The sequence below is a fragment of the Theropithecus gelada genome, chromosome 10 (genome assembly GCF_003255815.1).
Source record: "Theropithecus gelada isolate Dixy chromosome 10, Tgel_1.0, whole genome shotgun sequence".
Lineage (NCBI taxonomy): Eukaryota > Metazoa > Chordata > Mammalia > Primates > Cercopithecidae > Theropithecus > Theropithecus gelada.
Window position 1 is genome coordinate 45,345,775 of NC_037678.1, and position 22,585 is coordinate 45,368,359.

Here is a 22,585-nt window from a genome sequence, read left to right on the forward strand (position 1 = left end):
TGGGAGGCCGCCGGCGCGGGAGGGGCCCCTTGAAGCCCGTCCTCCTCCTCCTCCTCCTCCGCCCAGGCCCCAGCGTGTACCACTCTGGCGCTCCAGAGGCGGCCTCTTGTGCGATCCAGGGCGCGCAGGGCTGGGAGAGCGCCCCGGGGCCCCTGCTCTCCACGCCAGAGGTTGGAAGAGGGTGGGTCGCCGCCGCCTGAGGGCGAGAGCGCCAGAGGAGCGGGAAGAAGGAGCGCTAGCCCGCCCGCCTGCCTCCTCGCTGCCTCCCCGGCACTGGCTCTCTGGACTCCTAGGCTTGCTGGCTGCTCCTCCCACCCACGCCCGCCTCCTCACTCGCCTCTTCGTTCGCCGGGGCTGCTTTCCAAGCCCGGCGGTGCGCCCGGGCGAGTGCGGGGCGAGGGGCCCGGGGCCAGCACCCAGCAGGGGGCGGGGGTCCGGGCAGAGCGCGGCAGGCCGGGGAGGGGCCATGTCTGGCGCGGGCGCAGCGGGGCCCGTCTGCAGCAAGTGACCGAGCGGCGCGAACGGCCGCCTGCCCCTTCTGCCACCTGGGGCGGTGCGGGCCCGGAGCCCGAAGCCCGGAGCCCGGGTCGCGCGTAGAGCCGGCGCGATGCACGTGCGCTCGCTGCGCGCTGCGGCGCCGCACAGCTTCGTGGCGCTCTGGGCACCCCTGTTCCTGCTGCGCTCCGCCCTGGCCGACTTCAGCCTGGACAACGAGGTGCACTCGAGCTTCATCCATCGGCGCCTCCGCAGCCAGGAGCGGCGGGAGATGCAGCGCGAGATCCTCTCCATTTTGGGCTTGCCCCACCGCCCGCGCCCGCACCTCCAGGGCAAGCACAACTCGGCGCCCATGTTCATGCTGGACCTGTACAACGCCATGGCGGTGGAGGAGGGCGGCGGGCCCGGCGGCCAGGGCTTCTCCTACCCCTACAAGGCCGTCTTCAGCACCCAGGGCCCCCCTCTGGCCAGCTTGCAAGATAGCCATTTCCTCACCGACGCCGACATGGTCATGAGCTTCGTCAACCTCGGTGAGTAAGGGCAGGCGGGGGTACGCGTCTCTGTTCGGGGGCACTTTGAAACCGGGAGGGAGGGAGCCGCTTCTTCTATACAGCCCGCCCAGCTTTCTGCTCCTGGTTGAAATCGCAGTGCCTGCCCGAGGGTCTCCCACCCACGGCCCTATGGCTCCCAAGCTGTGTGCGCCTCCAGGTCTGGCGCGCTGGGCTCGGTGGGCCTGTGGGGGTTACTGGGAAGGAGGGATCCTCGGAAGTCCCCTCCATGTTACGCCGCCGGCCGCATCTCTGGTACAGGAGGCGCCGGCCGTTCAAAGCGCGGGGCTTGGTCATGTGAGCTGTCCTGGGCTGGCGCGGCTCGCGCTACCTGGATGTAAAGGGCCCTTCCCGGCGAGGCTGCCTTCCCGCCCTTCCTGGGCCCCTCTCAGCCCTGCCTGGCCCTGGCATCTCGGCCGTCGCACTCCCTTACCCGCCCTGACAAGCCCTACCTGTCCCCTAGTGGTGCGCCCGCCTTAGCGTACCGCGCGCTCCGAACGCCTTGGGGCCCCTCTCCGGGCCGCCGGATGCCCCATTCTCTCTTGGCTGGAGTTGGGGAGCTTGCTAGTTTGCGTTCTTTTGTTTTTTCTTTTTTTTCTTTCTTTTATTTTCTTTATTTTCTTTTTTTCTTTTTTCTTTTTCTTTTTTTTTTTTTTTTGACGGAGTTTCGCTCTTCTTGTCCAGGCTGCAGTACAATGGCGCAATCCCTGCTCACCGCAACCTCTGCCTCCCGGGTTCAAGCGATTCTCGTGCCTCAGCCTCCGGAGTAGCTGGGATTACAGGCATGCACCACCACGCCTGGCTAATTTTGTATTTTTAGTAGAGACTGTGTTTCTCCATGTTGGTCAGGCTGGTCTCGAACTCCCGATCTCAGGTGATCCTCCTGCCTCAACCTCCCAAAGTGCTGGGAATACAGGCGTGAGCCACTGTGCCCTGCCGCTAGTTTTCTATTTTAAATATTTAGTGGTAGGTCTCGGGCCGGCAGAATCCATTTTCAGCATTTATCACGTGTGGCACGCAAACCACAGGTTTTGGCGATTGGGTTGCGCGGGATCTCCGAGCTGACGCCGCGGGGGCGACTGGGGGTCCCAGTTTACGATTGGAGCCGCGACGACCCCGGGGACGCGAGCCTGGGGCTGCGGCGAGGGCCGGGGAGCTCCCCCTCCGTCTGCGCGCACTCATTCTCCAGACTTGCTCAAGCTAACCCCCGGCAGCGCTCTGCGGGACTGATGATCAAATATTTGGTTTCCGAGATAACACGCCCAGATAGCGCTGTTTCCTGAGCGCTTTCATTCTACTTGTGTAACTTGCTGCGAAAACCCGAACCAAGTCAAGACAGCAAACTCACACCCACGGGCGCTGTGTCAACATGGAAATAATGATACTGAAGCCCCACGCTGGGCACCTGGGGCGTGGACTGGGGGCGCGGGGAAGCGCAGATCCGCCTTCATGCTTCCCCCTCCTGATAAGGTCCCTGGAGTTCCCGGGGAGGTCATTGTCTGTACTTAATAACCAAATCCAGCTAGTGAGCCAAGCTTCAGCGAGCAAGGGGTGGGAGGTTTAGATGCCAAAATACCTTCAAGAAAGTTTAAATTATACTAAGCAGCCAGTTAAGAAGGAAGCAGCAACATAGGACCTGATTTAGAACCATCTCCAAGATGCATGAGGTGGAAAGAAGCAAGGTGCAGGTGAGTGGCCTGCATGTGTGCTTTTGTGTATCATCGTGTCCTCCTGGAGGAAGACACCAGGAACTGGAGAGAGATTTTACTGGAGGGCTAGAGAGGTGGGGGCACAGCTGGGGCTTAGGGAGTGGGAGCTGGGGTCTAATTTTTCATTGTCTGCACTTCTGTATTGGTGATTTTTTTAAAAAAACAATGTGTATTTATTAACTTACCAAAAACTAAAGGAAAATTCCAAATACATACACACAAATAATGAACACAGAGCTCTGTTGCCCTCCTGAAGCCTGGGGTTAGCCAAGGCCCTTTCTCTGGTGGGGGATTTATGGCATCTTCCGTTCTGTTGGGTACCCTGGACTCCCACTGAATGTGCAGATCCCAGCGGCTGCCTTCAGAGCCTGGCTGGGGTCATTAAAAAGGTATTTGTAATCTCCAGCTTCTGTAGAAGGCCCTGCAAACCAAGAGCAAAAAAGCCGCCACTGCTTATGGGCCCGCGGTGTGGGCTAGGCCCCAGGGGCTCCCTGTCCCCCAGAGAAAGACCAGGTTGCTCGAAGGGTGCCTCTGGGAACCTTGGTGCTGGCTATTTGCTTCCCCCATGGCGGCAGGAGCAAGCTGGGACTTGTTTGGGAAGGCCACAGCTGGGTGGTTTTCCTCCTCTGGCTGTACACACACCTTTCAATCCATTTCTTTCATCTTGAAAGGACAAAGACCGGCTTGTCTGAGCCTCTTAATCAGTCAGGCTGGCTTTGGGCTTTGTGGGACCCTGACTTTCTCAGGTCTAGCTTTCTGGGACATCACTCCAAATTAGATGGCAGAGTGGCTTTTAACAGAGCGCACTCACCCTGTTTTCTTTCTCTCTCTGTCCCTAAACTCGAGGTCATTAGTTAGGTGAAGACCTGGGCTGCAGTTTGGCAAGACGCTTCCTGTAGATGCTTCTAATGTTGGCCTTTAATTTCTGCTAAGCAGCAGCACAGGAATAAATTGCCTGTCCCTTCTGTTCTGTTGTAGCCTGGAATTTCTCCATAGGAGGGACTTGGGGGTGGCAGTAGGGTTGAAGAGGGTTGGGGGGAGGTGTAGCAGACTTGTCTGGCCACTGAGTTTGCTGAGAAAGAACACTGCTATACTGTTTTTCCTTGGATTGCAAATCATGTTGATCTGTAGTATTCAGTTTTCTAAAGGTAAGTTTATTCTCACAATTTACAGAAGAGTGAGAAAATATCACTAGCACGTATCAAACTATTCCTTATTATTATGGTGGGACTTTGTCGGGGGGGTGGGGCATGGGTGAGGATCTTGGCAGCCTCTGCTGCCCCTTCCCCCTGCACTGCATAGCTCTGCTGTCTTGCAGGCAGGCGGCCTGCGTACGCTGGGGGACCCCTGCCTGAATTCTGAAGGCTTTTGCAGACCTGGTGCGTTTATTCTTCCTTCTGTCTGCCGCCAAACTGGTTTTTGTTCCTGTAAGTTGTTCTTGGAATTCAACTTTTTTGCCAGGCTGAGCGGGATCTAAACTAGAGGGGAATTTACGACAAAACCAGGTGGTGGGAATGAGGACTAAAGGCTGCACCTTATGACAAAGCCCAGCCTGTACCATAAAGCCCTGGGCAATGTGAGCTGAGCTGCCTGAGTGAGACTCCCATCTTCCCAGCCTGGGCCCCTTAAGTTCAATGGCAAGATTTGTAAACTGGTTTGGATTAACAACCCCAACTCCTCTGTGTAGACTTAATTTTGGAATTCAAAACAGCTACCCTCTCTTAAATAATCCCCAGGCAATGGCGATTCTGCCCACTGAATCGAGCCGTAGCCCGTTGCCGTTCCTTCTTTGGGAAGACCCAGCAGCTCTGTCAGGGATCTGCTAAAGTAGCCGGCTGGCACTAGGGCAGTGGAAGTCAGCATGTTTATCTCTGGTCCAGGTAATGAAGGCATGAAATTTGTGTAATCTTTGAAGCTACATTGAAAAGAAGAGAAAGTTGGAAACCTATTATTACTGGAGTCAGCCTATGAAAGTGGCTTTTGTTACTGTAGCTGAAGAGCAGGGAGCAGGCCGTGCAGTTTGATTTTTGCTTTTATGCCATCTGGCTGTCCTTTTTGTTGACAAGTGTTTGGCATTAAGACCTCTCCCATTGCCCCTCAAGAGCGGTCCCTACCACTGTAGAGTATTAGAAAAAGATTCTGTTACAGTTTAAAAATTTCCTTCAGGGAGTGCTTCGCAAAGGGGAGCGTGGACTGCAGGCATTTGCAGCTGTAACCTGGCTTGTGTTAAAATTTGGAAGGGGCTGTTCCACATTCCAGCACTCGGAGCGCCGGCCCTCACTGGTGAGCAGCCAAAGGTTAATATAGATGTCACACAGCTCCCCCCTCTTTCTTTCTTTCTGCAGAGCGCCTTTGCTATAGGAGTGCACCAACAGCTGTGTTTTTCGTAACCCTTTCAAAATCACTTCTTTTAAACCTCATTTTCCTGCTTATATAAATCAAAGATTTTCCTCCACTTTTCCCAAGCATGTATGTGACCCAGCTTTGAACTTTTTTCATCTTCTATGTATTTTCCTTCTGGAATCAAGGCAGGGTAAGGCTGAAACCTGGATGCCAGCCTGGGTGGCTGTTTTTGGTTTTGGTTCCAGGGTTGTCATTCGGTAGTGGAGCGGTCCCCATGGAAGGGGTAACAGAGATGGCCTATTTGCAAATCAGTTTCAGGGCAACAAGAGGGATGACTCTCTGAATGCACAGAGAGAAGAAACTGCTTTTGAGATGCAGCCCCCTCAAGCTACAGTTTGGGGCTTTACCATGGCGTAGTAGGCTATCAAGCCTTGGCCGAGATAAACACAGCTGGTGCACCATCCTCTGACCACCGGAATGCCTGTGATGTGAGCGAATATCACATGTCCGCTGAACTCAGAGACAAGTGATGACTTCATTCCAGGGAGAGTCCCATCTAAGTTGATTGATCACTCCTATCGCTTTAATATCTCCCCCTCATTTAGTAAGGTCATATTTGGCCCATTGCAAGAATCAGCGTGTCCTAAGTCTCCCCCATCTCCACCCTTCCCCGTCTGCCCATCCATGTAACCGGCTGAATATTTTGAATGGGGAGCCCTTTGCGCCATGCTTCTGGCCACATGAATTCTTTCACGCTCACTCTTCAGGCTTAGCTGGGGGGCTGTCGGCACACTGTTTTCTTGGCAAGCCACTGCAAGGCTTCACCTTAATGCACTCTGACACTGTCACCGGGGTTAGGGCACAGGCGGGGATGTGTGGGACCTGTCATGTTATCGTCAGAAGGAATGTGCGGATTAGCCTTTACAGCATAGTGGTGGGAGAGCACTGCAGCTGTGTACACTTATTATAAAAGATTTAAGTCCCACTGGTAAAATCAATATATTGAATTGCACAACCCTCTGCTTTTAATTAGTTTAAATCAAATGCGCCGGTGCCATTTTGCCTCCTCTCGCCTTCATGGGGTGAGGAAATACCAATATTTACATAGAAACTGTTAATTTGTGGTGAAAATGATAACACATTTAGCTTTACACACTCAAATTGCTCCAGCCTGATGGATCCCAGATCAACGTGGAGTTGAGCTGAGGAGATGACATCACCAGGAGTGGGGAGGAGACAACCGTGATGTCTGTTGCCTGGATCCTGGATTCCAGATGCAGGTGGACGTGTGTGTAGAGGCAGTGCCTGGGGATGCTGGTCCTTCAGAGAAGTGAGCCGGTTCTTTCTATTGCAGATCAGAAACAGTGAGATTTACCCACATCATCTAAAATCCTTTCTTGGAAGCATTCTTACAAAATTGCGAAGGGGGCACTTGCTCTCGGGTCATTTTGAGCCCGTTCTCCCCGTATGCAAGGGTCATTTGCGCTGGGCAGCTCAAGGCACGGTGCTTTATTTATTCCAGAGCTTCACATGCTTTTCTTTCCAATCCCTGAAACAGTTTATAGAGGAAGGGGGGTTTGTTCACTGCAAATGATCCCATGTACGACCGCGGCTATTATGTGAACCGTTTGGTATTAGCTATGTGTTCAAGCTGGGATTGAATTTTCGCAGCAAATGGCATCTGACAAATAATATTTGACAAAAAAATGTGACTTGGTATTTCTTAATATGGAACAGATAGGTCATTTAAGCTTCCCCGGCAAAAAAATTTGCTCAAACCCGAACTGAAACGGCAATGCCAGGGAATACCAGGGCGACTGCTGCGTATTTTTCCCTCTCCAAAGTGGAGTGTTTATGATTTGGGGGGATATTAGAGTGCATGAAGTTTGACACTTACTTATGCGAAACTCAGGCGAGCATGTGCAGTACTGCCTTTTCAACATTTGTGTCGGAAGGCATGGTGGGGAGCCGCGCAAAGCCTGTGCTGATCCGCGTGGAGTGGATTGAATTAATGACAACTCCGAGAGCACCAGCTTTAGGGTAATTGCTTTATTGTTTTGGAGCCAGGGTGCTTATAATCCGGTTCCTGTGCAAACATGTTGAACGTGTGTTAATGCATTTCCAAACCAGAGCCTCTCACACAACCCTGCTTTTCATTAATTGATGTCGGTAGCATGGTACAGTATTTCAAAGGGCTGGCCAAGTATAAACTGTGTTTCCAATTTCCTTCCTTTCCTGTGTTTGGAATGCCAATGTTAATTTGTTCCCATGCAGGAGCGGGGGCTGCCAACCGCGGCTTTCTATAAAGGGCTTCACAGTGAAGGCTTCCAGCCCTCGCTGATGCTTGGGGCTGCCTGGCCAAGTCTCCTGACACTTTGCAGCTAATTCTGGGTGATATATGGAGTGAGGGGTTGGGGGCTTCACTGCCGTGTAACGGAAGTTCTTGGTGACAGCAGTGGGTGTGACTTGGCAAGGGAGGTTGGAACGGCATCCACAGTGATTCTCTTTAGACACAGCCTAAACCCATGTGTCTGTTTCCACAATGACTGCATATTAGCTGTGTGACCTTGGGCAACTTACTTAACATCTCTGCATTTGTGTCCTCGTTTTATAAAGGCTGCAATAGAATCTCTTCCTCAACAGATTCTGAAGAAACAGAAATCATATCACTCACGTGCAGAGGCCGTCACCTAGTACAACAAATGGTAGCTCTTGTTTTTACTGCTTTGGCCAAATGAAGATTTACGTTGGTATATTAATCCAAATTTCAGTTTTTAAGTACTTACTCTTAAAATGCTGAGATTAAACTGCCCATGTTGTTTTAAATGTCAAAAAAAGGATCTCCAGAGTGTGAATATGCACGCGTCTCCCTCTTTCAGAGATCACTGGAATTTGAATGAACGCACCAAACTTATTTGAGGATGAATAGAGTCTAAGGCTGAATCTTTCCCCCAATTTTAGCGTCTATGGTTATTTAATGATTTTACTACTTGGGAAACTGGAACTCAGTGAGAGGGTGTACTGGAACTCTCTGTAGTGCCTTTGCAACTTTGAATTAAAAATTAATTTCAAAATAAAATGTTTAATTTAAAAAATCACATTACCGAAGTATTTCTTCCCACTCCTTTCTGGAAGACGGTCAAAGTACAAATTGTCTTTCCCTTCAAGGGAGTGACAAGCCCAAAGCATTCATTAACAGAACTGCACAACTTCCCCACTTTTTATTGGAGCAGGTGCAAGGCTGCCCAAGGCTCCCGCAGCTGGGGTTAGGCTGCAACAACAAAGCCCTGTGTGAATTCAGCGTGTTTAGAAGCCTCTGGAGACCAGAGGACGAAAGAGAATGTCTCCAGGGCCAGATACTGAGGGGTGGCATTTCTCGCTCAAGACTTTCCGTAGATTCCCTTCAACTCTTTGTATACTGTTTGGAAAATCCGACTTACCAAGTATTAGGTTTCCCTGCATCTCTGAAGTCACGTGTTCTATCACATCTTTATCTCCCTGGAGTAGCTTTCACGTTTCAGTCTTTCGTTGCCTGGCTTAATTAAATGTGGTCACGAATAAAAACTTGCACCATTTCCAAAATCGAGAACTTGCATGTTTCTAAGCACTGGGTTTAGGCCTGCCCTGTCTTGTGCTTCCAGCCTCTCTTCTGCTTTCATGTAGTTTGGACTACATGAAAAAAAAAAAAAACAGAAAAAAGCTAAGCTCTTAGCATGACAGTTGGCATATAATGGTCCAAGTACTCATCCCCCTGGCAACTTACACACACAAAGGCAGGCAAGTGTGTTTTTTTTTTGTTTTTGTTTTTGTTTTTTTTTGGTGGCTTGTGTTTTGGCCTTCAATAAAGGACACTTTTCCGTTTTGTTTTTTTTTTCAGACAGCCTTATTCTCCTGTCCATGCACAGCCTTGCAGAATTCTCATGGTATAGAAGGTGCTCAGATATTGGTTGTTTCTATGCACGTATGGCATGAAGACAGTCTAAGCAGTCGCTTCTGAATGCTTTTGATCTCCAATTCCCACTACTACCTTTTCGGGTACATACCCTAAATAGTAATAAGTTGTCTAACTACTGCAGGATAGCTAGGATAGCTTGTACTTCATAAAACATAGACAAAAATAGAAATTTAAGTCGGAGACACTAAAGCAATACAAAATTTTGGTGTTAATATAAATTTTAGCTAATGAATCATTTTAATTTTAATTGTTAACACAATTTTAATTAATATACATTTAATTAAAACTTAATTAAATTTTAACATAATTTAATTAAGTTTGCAGTCATGAAAATTTGCAATGCAAGGGACTGTTCTTTGATGTTTTCAAAATCATGATTTGATAGTTTAGGATTACTGATCTAAAGGCCTGGTCCCAAATTTCGATGACCCTTCATCTGGTCAGTATACATGAAGTTATTGCGTGTGAAGAAACTCACAATCTGGGTGGGTTAAAAATCCCAGAAGTTTGTTTTTCGTTTGTATCAGGTTATAGCTCTATCGTGGGTTCACGGTTGCGGTGTGGAGTTCTGCACGTTGGTGGCAGCAGGGTCCCTGGGAGAGGCTTAGGTTCTCAGAATGTCACGAATAAGGTGCCAGAAGGAAAGACAATGTGAGCTGTGCCTTGGCTTTTAATATTTCTGTCTGGAAGTGACTTTCTAACTTCAACATTTTCTATTTTTGTGTATGTTTTATGAAGTACAGACTATCCTAACTAGTAGTTGTACAACTTATTTCTTTTCTTCTTTTCTTCTTTTCTTTCTTTCTTTCTTTCTTTCTTTCTTTCTTTCTTTCTTTCTTTCTTTCTTTCTTTCTTTCTTTCCTTCCTTCCTTCCTTCCTTCCTTCCTTCCTTCCTTCCTTCCTTCCTTCCTTCCTTCTTTCTCTTTCTTTCTTTCTTTCTTTCTTTCTTTCTTTCTTTCTTTCTTTCTTTGAGATGGAGTTTCACTCTTGTTGCTCAGGCTGGAGTGCAGTGGTGCAGTCTTGGCTCACTGCAACCTCCGCCTCCTGGGTTCAAGTGATTCTCCTGCCTCAGCCTCCCAAGTCGCTAGGATTACAGGCGCCTGCCACCATGCCCGGCTAATTTTTGTTATTTTTTATTTTTTTAGTAGAGATGGGGTTTCACCATGTTGGCCAGGCTGGTCTCGAATTCCTGACCTCAGGTTTTATCCACCCGTCTCAGCCTCCCAAAGTGCTAGGATTACAAGTGTGAGCCACCTCACCCAGCCACAACTTATTTCTGTTTAGGGTATGTACCCCAGAATTTACTCTTCCACCTGAAAGAGCTTCTGCTCACATTTCATGGGTGAAAGTGGGCCATGTGGCCAAACCTGACCCAAGGTGGGCAAGGAGATGATGATGCCACCACTTGCTCAGAAAGGCAAAGTACCAGAGAGTGTCCAGGAAATGGCACGGATGACACCACGCTATCATGGCTGAAGCATCTCTCACAAGATTCAAAGACAGAAATGTGAGAAGTAGGTTGTGGGGTGCGTTACTGAAACCAGACCTTCATTTTTCAACCCCACCTGTCATATATTTTTGTTGAAGCTAGTGAACTCCCATGATTGTCAGTTGAAATTTGCTTAACAATTATAATTGCAATGTATCTTTCCCTGCCTCCCAATGGGTTCCTCTTGCCTCCTCCCCACTTGTACTCCATTTTGGAGACTGATATTCTGGAAGCTTCCGTCTCACTGAAGTACTCAATTGGTTTGACAAGAATAACATCTCTTTCCATTCCCACTTGTAAAATGACTTCCCTGTTTATGATTTGTCTTTCAGCAAAGGCAAGCTTCAGCTTTTGTCCAGTTCACTACCTAGAGAATTAAGGAGCGTTACTCTGCTCCTGGCTAATGAGGTGACTGCTGGTGTTTCCCTGGAAGGTGCAGGTTATCACTTTGCCATGAAATCTTGTCCACAATGGAAGAGCTGCTTGCTTTCTCTCCTGGCCTTAGAGAGATTTGTCTTTCTTCCTTCCTTTCCTCCCTTCCTCCCTCCCTCCCTCCCTCCCTTCCTTCCTTCCTTCTTTCCTTCCTTTGATGGAGTCTCTCATTATCCCCCAGGTTGGAGTGTAGTGGCATGATCTCCGCTCACTGCAACCTCCGCCTCCCAGGTTCAAACGATTCTCCTGCCTCACCCTCCTGACTAGCAGGGATTACAGGCTTCCGCTACCATGCCTGGCTAATTTTTGTATTTTTAATAGAGACGGGGTTTCATCATGTTGGCCAGGCTGGTCTTGAACTCCTGACCTCAAGTGATCCACCCGCCTCAGCCTCCCAAGGTGTCAAGATTACAGGCATGAGCCACCACACCTGGCCCCCTAGAGACATTTCTTAGTCCAGGCAGGATCTTGCATGGCTGAATCTAGACATTAAATTCAGAGACCCCTTCATCATCTAAATGCATCACTGAAATGGATTGTAGACCTCAGAAGGCTAAGATCTTTCTGTGTAGCAGCAATAGATTCAGAGTAGCCATCTTTCTGGTGCCCTCATGCATTCTCTCAGCATTCTGCAAGGGAAGCAGTGTCATTTCTATTTTAGAAAGGAGGACGCCGAAGAGGCCCAAACATGCACAGCTAGGAAGTATGGGGCCGATGTGTCTGTCCAGCTCCTGCTGGGTGTTGAGCTGCCCATTCTTTCCTCCTGAACCTGTGGGGTATCAAATAAGGAGTGGGGAGCGTGGAGGAGATGATGTTGAGACCATTAAAACAGAAGCCGAGCCCCTGGCCTTGACTCTGTGGTCCCGTGTTCTGATGAGTGACATAGAGATAAGCAGGCACACACTTTTCCCTTCTGTCACCCACCCGGCTTGTGATACCTTCCCTCTCCTCGGTCTTTATGGTTTAAAAATAATTGTCAGGGCAGAGGGCCCTGAGTGCCTGTGGGGGGCACCTACATGTGCCCCCTACCCCCTCCATGGGGAAATTCCAGAGCCAGCCAGAGATTGGTATTTTAATAGCAATTCCTCAAGATGCCATATAAAAAAGACCACAGAAACAGTCTTTTCTGTATGTGCCAGCATGCCTTTGTGTATGGTCTGTAATATTGTAAAGTCGCCAGAACCCAAATGCGCATGAACAGGGGATTCGAGAGAGAAGCAGGTGTAGCTCTGGGAGGGGATATGGAATGGAGTTACCCCAGCAGGGACTTCTTTTTTTATTTTTTTATTTTTTTTACTGTATCAATGTAGACTGGAAACAGTGTCAGAAGGAGAAAGCAAGTAGCAGAAGGATGTTTAGGATGTAACTGTTTGTTAATTACGCACACAGGCACCCCCAACCTCCCACACCAGGGCACCAACTCATATTATAAATGTATTATTTGTGGGTTCATACACATTGCAGTAATACTGTGGACACATGTGCAGGAAGGACTCCCTACCTTCAGGGTGAGAGCTGCCCCTGGGGAGGAGGGAAAGGATAGTTGTGATGAGAGTTTCAAGTAAATTTCACCTATTTCTGTCAAGTTTTCTGTCTTTTAATAAGAAGAAACCAAAAGAGGCCGGGTGCGGTGGCTCACACCTGTAATCCCAGCACTTTGGGAGGCCAAGGTGGGTGGATCACCTGAGGTCAGGAGTTCGAGACCAGCCTGGCCGACATGGTGAAACCCTGTTTCTACTAAAAATACAAAAATTAGTGGGGTGTGGTGGTACATACCTGTAGTCCCAGCTACTTGGGAGACTGAGGCAGGAGAATCACTTGAACACGGGAGGCAGAGGTTGCAGTGAGCCGAGATCATGTCACTGCACTCCAGCCTGGATGACAAAGCGACTCTGTCTTTAAAAAAAAAAAAAAAGGAACCGAAAGAAAGTACAATGTGATGTCCTGGACTGGATCTTAGACCAGAACAAGGACATCTGTGGAAACACTGGTATAGTCTGAAACAAATCTGGAGTCGAGTTGACAGTTACACAGCAATGTGAACGTCTCGGTTTTGTCAAATGTCCTGTGGTTGTGGAAGATGTTCACCCTGGGAGGACTGGGTGAAGGGTACTCAAGAATTCTCTGCACTAGCTTTGCAATGTTCTTATAAAGTTATTCTAAAATAAGAAGTTTATTTATTTTTTAAAGGAAGGAACTATGATGCAAGCTCTCATCATTTCTCTGTTATTGGTGCATGGATGTCCACGAGCTCAGCCACCAGCTGCTGTTTGTGGTGGTCCTGCCATTTCCAAGGCTGGGGGCAGGAGAGCCAGTCCCAGAGCCTGTTCAGTACGATGCCCCGAAGGCCAATAACGAATCAATCTACAGACCCATTAACACGACAGGGACTCAGCGAGTAAAAGAAAAACCCCCAGGACAGTGCCCTGAGAACTTTAAAACTCTCTTTTCCTCATTCGTAAGGTGCCCGATATAAAGCAGCTGTTTGTTTATGGTCAGGAAAGTGGGGGTAGAGTGGGAGCAGATCTGAAAGATCTTTCTGTTTTCTTCTTGGTCCTGAATTTTGTAAAATGCCCCCTACTCCATTCCCCAGTCTTCCCCCTTCTCAAGTTTCAGTTTTTGACTGACTTGACCTAACATTTCTTGAGAGAGAAGCCCTTAAAAATGGCAGCAGGGCCTCAGAACCTTCCAGGCTAGTAAATGTTTATGGGATGGAGGCACTGGTTGGTCATTTCCTTTAGGAGGAAACGATAAATGAAGCTACTTGCCTTATGCCTACTCAGACCCTGAGCTCCTAATTATCTTAATATACTGGCGGGAATCAGGGATGGAAGGGGGGACCCAGAAATCTCTGCGCCTCTGGAACTTGGAAGCGCCCCTTTTTAGTACGTTTAGTGTACAGTTTCTCAGCCTGGGCACTATTGGTGTGTTTAACCAGATAGTTCTCTGCTGGGAGCTGTCCTGTGTATTATACGATGTTTAGCAGCATCCCTGGCCCTTCCCCCAGGATCTGACAACCAAGTGTATCTCCAGACATTGCTAACTGTACCCTGGGGGGCAAAGTTGCCCCCATTTGAGAACCACTGGTTTAGGATAACTTGCCTCAACCCTGGGAATTCCTCTGGGAGCCTTAGCCTCAAACCCATTGGCCCACAGTGGTGAGTGGGAAAAACAGCATTTCTAGATGGGCGGGTTATTTTCTGGCTGAAAGGAGCACAGATTGCAATCAAAACTCAAGCCTCCTCCTGGGAACACAGCTCTACCTGGCTTTAAAACACCCCGGAGACTGAAATGGAGCTCAGGTCTCTAAAGAGCAAGCATCGTCTCCTGGGAACCAAAATACTTTACTGCACCTTTTGCTTGATGATGCTAAAAGTTTATTAAACACACATTGAGGACTGGCCCCTCTTTTATTTTTCTCCTTGGACGTTCCTCGGGAGGAATAGGGCAGATCTCTCTCTCACCTTGTTCCCCTCTCTTGGCAGGTAACTTACTCGGGGTTGGGAGAGGGAGGGTGAGCACAGAAGCTGTATTTTCTCATGTCTCCCTGTAACTTAAGTGCTGCTTGGAGCAGGAGACCTGCTTGCTTCAGACTCCAGCCCACAGGCCAACTCCAGCCCCACCACCTGTTTTTGTGCAGCCTGTGGGCTAAGAATGGGTGGTACATTTTTAAAAAGTGTGATGAATAAGAAGAATCATATTTCATGACACTAAAATGACGTGAAATTCTAATTTCAAGGTCTATGAATAAAGTTTTATTGGAACACATCCATCCACTTACTCGTTCTCTCTTCTTTACTGCTGCTGCGACAGGGTTGAGAGTTTCCACAGACACGATGGTGACCGAAGCCTACAGTAGTTTCTGTCTGGCTCTTCATGGAGTTTGTTGAGCCCTGCTTTCCACAGGCTGTGTCCCCTACCTGGGAAAGTACAAAAAGTAAAAAAGCCTGACTTTTGTTTTGTTTTGCTTTGTTTTTTTGAGACAGAGCCTTGCTCTGTCACACAGGCTGGAGTACGGTGATGCGATCTCGGTTCACTGCAACCTCTGCCTCCTGGGTTCAAGCAATTCTCCTGCCTCAGCCTCCCGAGTAGCTGGGATTACAGGCGTGCTGGTCATCATGCCCAGATAATTTTTGTATTTTTAGTAGAGACGGGGTTTCAACGTGTTGGCCAGGCTGGACTCAAAAGTCCTGACCTCAAGCGATCTGCCTGCCTCGGCCTCCCAAAGTGCTGGGATTACAGGTGTGAGCCACCGTGCTTGGCCAAAAGCCTGAGTTTTTTATCAGTCCCTTTTGTCCTTCTGCAGACAGTGAGTCAGCCACACTTCCTGCTCCCCTCCATGTTCGATGGAGCTCCTCTGAGTCTGCGAAAGCTCTGGGTTAAAGGATGTCCCCTCTGAAGACTCCTCTGTGTCTTTAACATGAGGTGTGTGCTCCGAGTCCCCACAGGGGTGGTGTGAACACAGTGAGGCTTTTCCTGTATTTGCCTGGTCCCAGCACGCTGTTCTCCTGTGTTCTGTTTTTGAAAAAGTTCTAAAATGTCTCAGATGGTAGTTAAGAGTTTGGGTCTGAGTCAGACTATCCGACTGCAGAGCCCCCACCGCTCTGTCCCCACCGCTCTGCCCCCACCTCCCTGACTCACTCAGGCAGGTTGTTAAACCCTGGGTCTCCTGTTTTCCTACTCTGGGGTTGATGTGGGTGCCTGTCTCCTGGGCTGCTGTGAAGATCCCGCGTGGGGAGACGGGAGGAGGGCTGACCTCGGGCCACCTGCCGCTGGTGGCTGGGGATGCCAGTGGTAGGCAGCAATGCTGTCATTTGCCACACCATAGCCGATCAGGATCCATCGTGCACGGGACCTGCCTGTGCCCTCTGCTCAGCTGCTCTGTTACCCACTGTGGTGGGATGTGCTGCTGGCTTGTGCTGGGATCCAGAGCAGGCTGTGGGCACGGTGGCCTCCAAGCCCTGTCTCCACAGGACTTGGATCAGGGCAGCTGGCCTTCTCTTTGTGATGATACCCCAGCTGAAATTGGAAGCTTGTTGGTGTCGACTGGGCACAGGCAAAACAGGAAACTGGCTGTATTATGAGGAATCCAGTTATACTAGAAAATTGCCTTCTGCTGATTAAGATCTGTGTTTATTGGTGCAGAGTTTTAAGGAGACACCCAGATCTGCACCCCCCTTGCCAGCTGGGGGCACAGGCAACCTGTTGGGTTTAGACAGTTGACTGTGGGCTGGCCAACTCTAAAAAAAGCACATAAATAAAACTTTCACAGTAAAGTTGTATGTTTTTCTTTTATTTATCTGAATACCATTCATGTCAGACTTAGTGGGTGGCATTTCTGTGTTACCCCCACTTTTTGATATGGATAAATGAATTTCTCCTTTTTTTTTTTTGAGTCAGAGTCAGGGTGACAGGTTCTGTCATCCAGGCTGGAGTGCGATGGTACGATCTTGGCTCACTGCAGCCTCTACCACTTGGGCTCAAATGACCCTCCCACCTCAGCCTCCTGAGCAGCTGCAACTACAGGTGTGCATCACCATGCCTGGCGAATTTTTTTTTGTATATATGTGTGTATATATATGTATATATATATTTAATATAGATATGTATTTATATTTATAAAAATGTATTATATATATATGGAGAGAGAGAGAGATATAGTAGAAATTGGGTTTTACCATGTTGCCTAGGCTGGTCTCGAACTCCTGGGCTCAAGCAGTCCTCCTGCCTCGGCCTCCCAAAGCCCTGTTATTATAGGTGTGAGTTACTGCACCTGGCCCATTTCTTCATTTTAAGTGAGGACCTGCCCATGCCAGTTGTTCATTAAATAGCATGATTTCAACATTTATTTTTATGTATGTGAAAATGGGATCAGGAATGACAAATCACTCGCCCAGCTTTGGGGACGGCAAGTCTGTCTGTCTTTGGGTCCAGATCACTGGTGTGTGTCCTCAGGCAAGTTACCGAAAGGGTCGGAGTGCTCTGGGCCTCAGTTTCCCTCTATGGTGAGCCGCTCAAGGCTCAGGACACTGGGATTAAATGAGATCGTGGCAGGAAGGGGCTCAGTCCTCACCTACAGGGAACTCTCAGTAAACAGGGCTGCTCCTGGCTGCCTTGGGGGTCCAGTCTCGCTGCAGAGCCTCTTCTAGGCTCATCTGTGAACATGACAGTAGACTGATGTCATTAGGGAACATGACAATGGCCTGATGATGTTTTTGTTTACCTGCTGCAATTCATTGGAGATGCCTGAAAGTTCGTGACCAAATCCAGCCCTCTTATCCAAGACTGTACACTTCCCTAAGTACCTTCACATTTCAAACATTATATGTATTTTACTCAACTCCTATTATAGATTTTGAAAAGAATCTCGGGAATTTGAAAAAGTGTGATGCAGTCACCCCTGCATCAGGCATAGGCTAAAGACAGCAGGTAGGACAGACATTGGGCAGAGTGGGAATTACCCTTGAATTCCCATGGGAAGCTGTTTTGTTATGCGGTGTCTCTGTATGGCTGAGTCCCTTCTCCCGGTTTCTCTTCCAGTATTGCAGCAGATCGCTGCTTCTTCCATTGCACATGGGATGAAATAACCTGCTTGAGTGTAGGACCTGTATTGTACCAAAATACTTACCTTCAAACACTAGAAGGTAAGAAGTTTGGTACAATACAGGTCCTATACTTAAGGACCCTCCTGGTGTTATACTTAACACTTAAGGACCTATAACACCCTCTGGGACAGCAGATACTATAAGAGATACACATCCTAATGGTCACTACCTACTTCTGTGGAGAGGAATGGTGTTTCACTTAGAACTTGTTTGGCTGCAGTTCACAGAACACCTGCCTAGCATGGCTTCAGCACAAAAACATGTCATTATCTCCCCTAACAGCAAGTCTTCAGGGAGGCGAGTTCACGTTTGCGGGGGCAGCTCAGTGATACCATCCAAGCATCCATGAGCTTCCCACCTCCCCCCACCACCATCCTCAAATTCCTCATGGCTCTTACCTTATGCTTACAAAATGGCTGCTCGCGCCCCAGCCAGTTCATCCTCATATAATCTCACATTCAAGGCAGGAGGATGGGGAATGGTGCAAAGAGCTCTCCTTGCCTGCCTACCTCTTGGTTTCCTAGAAGTTTGTTGGAAGACTTCTCCTTAAGTCTCTTGGGCTAAACTGTGTGTAAGCCCCCGTCTTGTTGCTTTGAGGGAAGGTATGAAGGTATGCAGCTGGCGTCCAGCCAGCACAGTGAGAGGCAGGGGAGGGAAAAGTGGGTTGGAAGTGGTTGTTGGGTGGCCACGTGCAAATGATTGAAATGGTTTCTCTCTCCCTCTTTATTGTTATTTCCTGTGTTGTATACAGTTAGATTTACAAAAGGTGTTTGTACATGTGATGTGGCTCCACTGTATGCACAGATAGAGGCCCTAAGCAAGCTTCCAAAGCCTCCAGACGATAGTGTTCCACTGTGAATATATCCAAAAGTTGGTTGCACATTGACATTAATTTAACCAGACCCTCTGTAGCCCATAGAGAGATTTTAGTTATTCTTTAAACTCATACCTACCTACAAGTAGGTACAACATTAGCTCTAACTTTGAAGACTATATAGAACTCTAGCCAACAGCCAGTTATTTGCTGAAAACAAGCTTTGTTTTATTAACATAACCCTCCTGATCTCCTGAGATAAGGGCAAAATTTCTTTTTTTTTTTTGAAACGGAGTCTCGCTCTGTCACCCAGGCTGGAGTGCAGTGGCCGTATCTCAGCTCACTGCAAGCTCTGCCTCCCGGGTTCACGCCATTCTCCTGCCTCAGCCTCCCGAGTAGCTGAGACTACAGGTGCCCGCCACCTCGCCCGGCTAGTTTTTTGTATTTTTTAGTAGAGACGGGGTTTCACTGTGTTAGCCAGGATGGTCTCGATCTCCTGACCTCGTGATCCGCCCGTCTCGGCCTCCCAAAGTGCTGGGATTACAGGCTTGAGCCACTGCGCCCGGCCCAAAATTTCTTGAAAATGACCCGAGGAGGGCAGGAATTATTGTCCCCTGGGAGGAAGCAAAGCCTGGGGTGGAGCTTGGTTTGAGTTCTGCTTGTGAGACAGGCAGCTCCTGTTTCCCCTGAGTGGAGGATGAACAGATCAAGAGACTCAAAGCATTTTAAGAATCTGTGTCAGTGTTTGTTAGCCAAGGGTGGAGAGCTGCTTGAAAGAAACGCCTGCCTGCCCTGGTGAAATGGTGGAACTTCATGCTTACACTGAGAGCCTGATCAAATGTTTTCTAGTAAAGGGTTCTGGGCACCTATATTCCTTCTGCTTGTTCCCATGGGAGACTGAGGTGATAGGTCTGGGTGCCTCCTTAAGCCTATTGGTTGAAGAGATGATTAGGGGAGAAGCTGAGAGGTGGTTCTGAAAAATCTTTTGCTTTCCAATAAGTGGCCGCTGAGCAAACGGAAGTCTCTGTTCTCTTCCCCATTTTCTTGCCTCGAATGTGGTTTTGTGAAGACATGTTGCTTGGAGCCACAGCAGCCATCTTGTGACCGTGAGACAAGTCAACATGCAGACAAGGACAGAGCAAAAAAGACAGAAGAAATTGGGGTTCTTAGTCATATGGTTGAACTACTACATTCAGCTACAATTTTTGGGGAGAGGCTCTTAAGCAGTTTGAATCACATGTTCACTCATGAATCAGTTGGGTCTAGAGGGTAGACCAGGCTACATCAACACAGTTGCTGGAGTCAGCCTCTGGCCCTTTGTGCTTGGGCTGGGGTGTGGAGGTGTGGCTACTGTCTGATTGCAGCTATGTTAGCCATTGTAATAATCATCCCAGTAGCGAATATTTGTCAAAGGCTTACTATGTGCCAAGCACCCTTTTGTCCTCTTTTGGTTTTTTTTTTTTTGAGATGGAGTCTAGCTCTCTCACCCAGGCTGGAATGCAGTGGTACAATCTTGAGGCTCACTGCAACTTCTGCCTCCTGGGTTCAAGTGATTCTCCTGCCTCAGCCTCCCGAGTAGCTGGGACTACAGGCACGTGCCACCACGCCCGGCTTAATTTTTATATTTTAGTAGAGACAGAGTTTCACCATGTTGACCAGGCTGGTCTCAAATTCCCAACCTCAGGTGATCTGCCCACCTCAGCCTCCCGAAATGCTGGGATTATAGGCATGAGCCACTGCACCCAGCCTGTCCTCTTTAGTTAATATTAACTTATTTAATTTTCATGACAGCCATTTCAGGTGGGGGCTATTATTAGCAGATAAATGAGCAGAGAGCAGTAGTTGGCCCAAGAACACATACCCAATTAAGAGTCATTGGATTTGGAGATCCAGTTCCTGAGCCTTCCCTCTTACACTTGATCCTGAACTGCTTCTCAGGCCTGAAGGATAGGTTTGGAGCAGACCAGTCAACAGCAATGCTAATTGGAGAGTCTTACATGAGGGCAGGAGGAAGCCACATTGGGGGTTTTACAGTTATGTGTGTCAGGCCTAATGCTCCATATATTTGCTTATCAAAGTCTCTGAAAACCAGGATGTCTTTAAATTGATTAAGATATTGGTATGTTTTCCCAAAGAGCTGCTGTTGAATTGATTGTGCCTCTTAGTATGGTGACGTGTATGTTGAGTAGAGCTGGCAGTGAGTAAAGCTAACAACACTTATGAATAAAACTGCTAATTGAGTTTTAATAAAACTGCTTGTTGAGGTGTAACATGTGCAGAATAGCATAGAAATCAAGAATACTTGTGAGTGTTTGCAAAGCAATCACACAGGGTAACCAGTGTGTAGATTAAGAAACAGAATCGACCAGAACCCCCTTGTACTTGTACCCAGGGGTAACTATTGTCCGGTTTTCTAGTAGCATAAATTAATCTTGCCTGTTTCTAAGCTTTATGTAAATTTAATTGTACAATAATACTTTTAAATCACGAATCACAGGAGCAATTATTTGGAAAGTAGACCCCAAGTAGAACTTTTGGGAGTCTGTTTGCAACTCTTCCAATTACATTTCATATAGAATACAAAATGTCATTTAAAAACCATTCTCTGGGCCTCGTGGGGTGCCTTATGCCTGTAATTCCAGCACTTTGGGAGGCTGAGGCGGGAGGATCACTTGAGCTCAGGAGTCCAAGGCTTCAGTGAGCTGTAATTACATCATTGCACTCCAGCTGAGGGTGACAGAGTGAGACCCTATCTCTATTTACAAAAAGAAAAAACAAAAACAAAAAAAAACCACACCAGTTTTTTGGTTTGATCTCATATTCTTCTGCTTCCCACACCAGAAATAGGTTCAAAGGACAACCATGCAATTTTAAGGGTGTTTTGATAGTTTAGCTTAGGAATTTAAGTTCGAGTTCTTACAGTGTGGACTTGAAATGAGTGAGGCTCTCCAAGATTTCCAGTTCCCACCAAATCTCCCCCATCAGCCCCTGGGGTGGCTTTTGTACGTCTCTGCACCATCCTGTTTTCAGAAATGAAGCTGATTACTCTGGTCCAGGGACAGAATGTGGCTTTAAAGAAGACTCTTATTTTGAAAGGGAGACAAGGGCTGGGCATGAAGGAAAGGCAGAACCGTCTTTTCCTTCACTGCACCTGCATCTCCTGGGCCTAATGAGTTTAGGTTGATGGAACCCAGGCCTCAGGAAGGATTATAAATTCTCATTTGATTTGATTTGCCTCTAAAATACCTTAAACCAGCTGTGTCTGCCCAGCTGACCCAAGTGTCTCTGGCTGCTCTGGGGGAAGGTCTGAGCAGGCCCCTCCTGTCCTGGGGAAAGGAGGGAGGACGGCAGCTTCACTTCCCCCACCTGGCTGCTCCTGGGGCCTGCTCTGGCCTGGCTGGGAGCAGACAAGGCACAGGTCTCTGCTGCCCTCCCTGGTGGCCAGCCTCCATGTCCTTGAATTCTCCCAACAGCCCCAGAACTGGGGGCCTCTGTCCGTCCCCGTTTTATAGGGAGAAAAAGTTGAGCCTTCCAGAGGTGGGTTAGCTTGTCCTGGGTCACTGCTGGTGATTGGCAGAGCCTGCGTGTGAACCAGACCTCCAGGCCCCACGGCCCATGCTCAACCCCAGTTCTCTCCTGCATCCTGGGCTGAGTGAGGCTGAGGAGCGGGTGTCTTCCTCCTGATTTGCTCATGGAGAGAGTTTCAAAACCCACTTCACTAAGTCTCCGGAGAAGCTGCTGAGTGCCCAGCAAGTGAGTGTGGGAGGTGGTGTGTGAACAGTGCTAAGCAACAGAGCAATCAGAGCGAATAGCTTCCAAGACTATTACATGTGCCAGGCACTCCACGGACACTCTCCTTTCCTCTGGTTCTCAAAGTGGGGTTTCTAGACCTGCGTTATCACCATCACCTGGGCATGTGTTAGACATGCTCTTGGGCCCACCCTAGACCACCCACCTTAGACATGCTGGGAGTGGGGCCGAGTGGCCTGTGCTTTAATAAGCTCGCGTGTGACTCTGGGCATCCTGAAGGCGGAGCGTGCCTGGTCTACTGTACTCCCGGGCTTTAACTGGCAGCCCAGTGGAGTCAGTGCTATTACTAGCTCCACCTGCATTTTACAGAAGAGGAGTGACACGCCCCAGCAAGTGGCAGAGCCGAGACTCGCCCTGTTGCCCAGCTCTGCTCTGGAAACCTGAG

At 48.6% G+C, this 22,585-nt stretch overlaps 1 protein-coding gene across 3 annotated transcripts in view; it reads left to right on the forward strand.

Annotated features, from left to right (window-relative positions):
- Window positions 1-76: 76 nt before the first annotated feature.
- Window positions 77-22,585, forward strand: part of BMP7 (bone morphogenetic protein 7) — a 97,946-nt gene continuing 75,437 nt past the window's right edge. For all 3 annotated transcript variants that reach the window (XM_025400383.1, XM_025400384.1, XM_025400386.1), the window contains exon 1: window positions 77-1,025. In XM_025400383.1, the coding sequence (XP_025256168.1) occupies window positions 608-1,025 (418 nt within the window). In that variant the 5' untranslated portion in view covers window positions 77-607. The remainder of the gene's footprint in view (window positions 1,026-22,585) is intronic.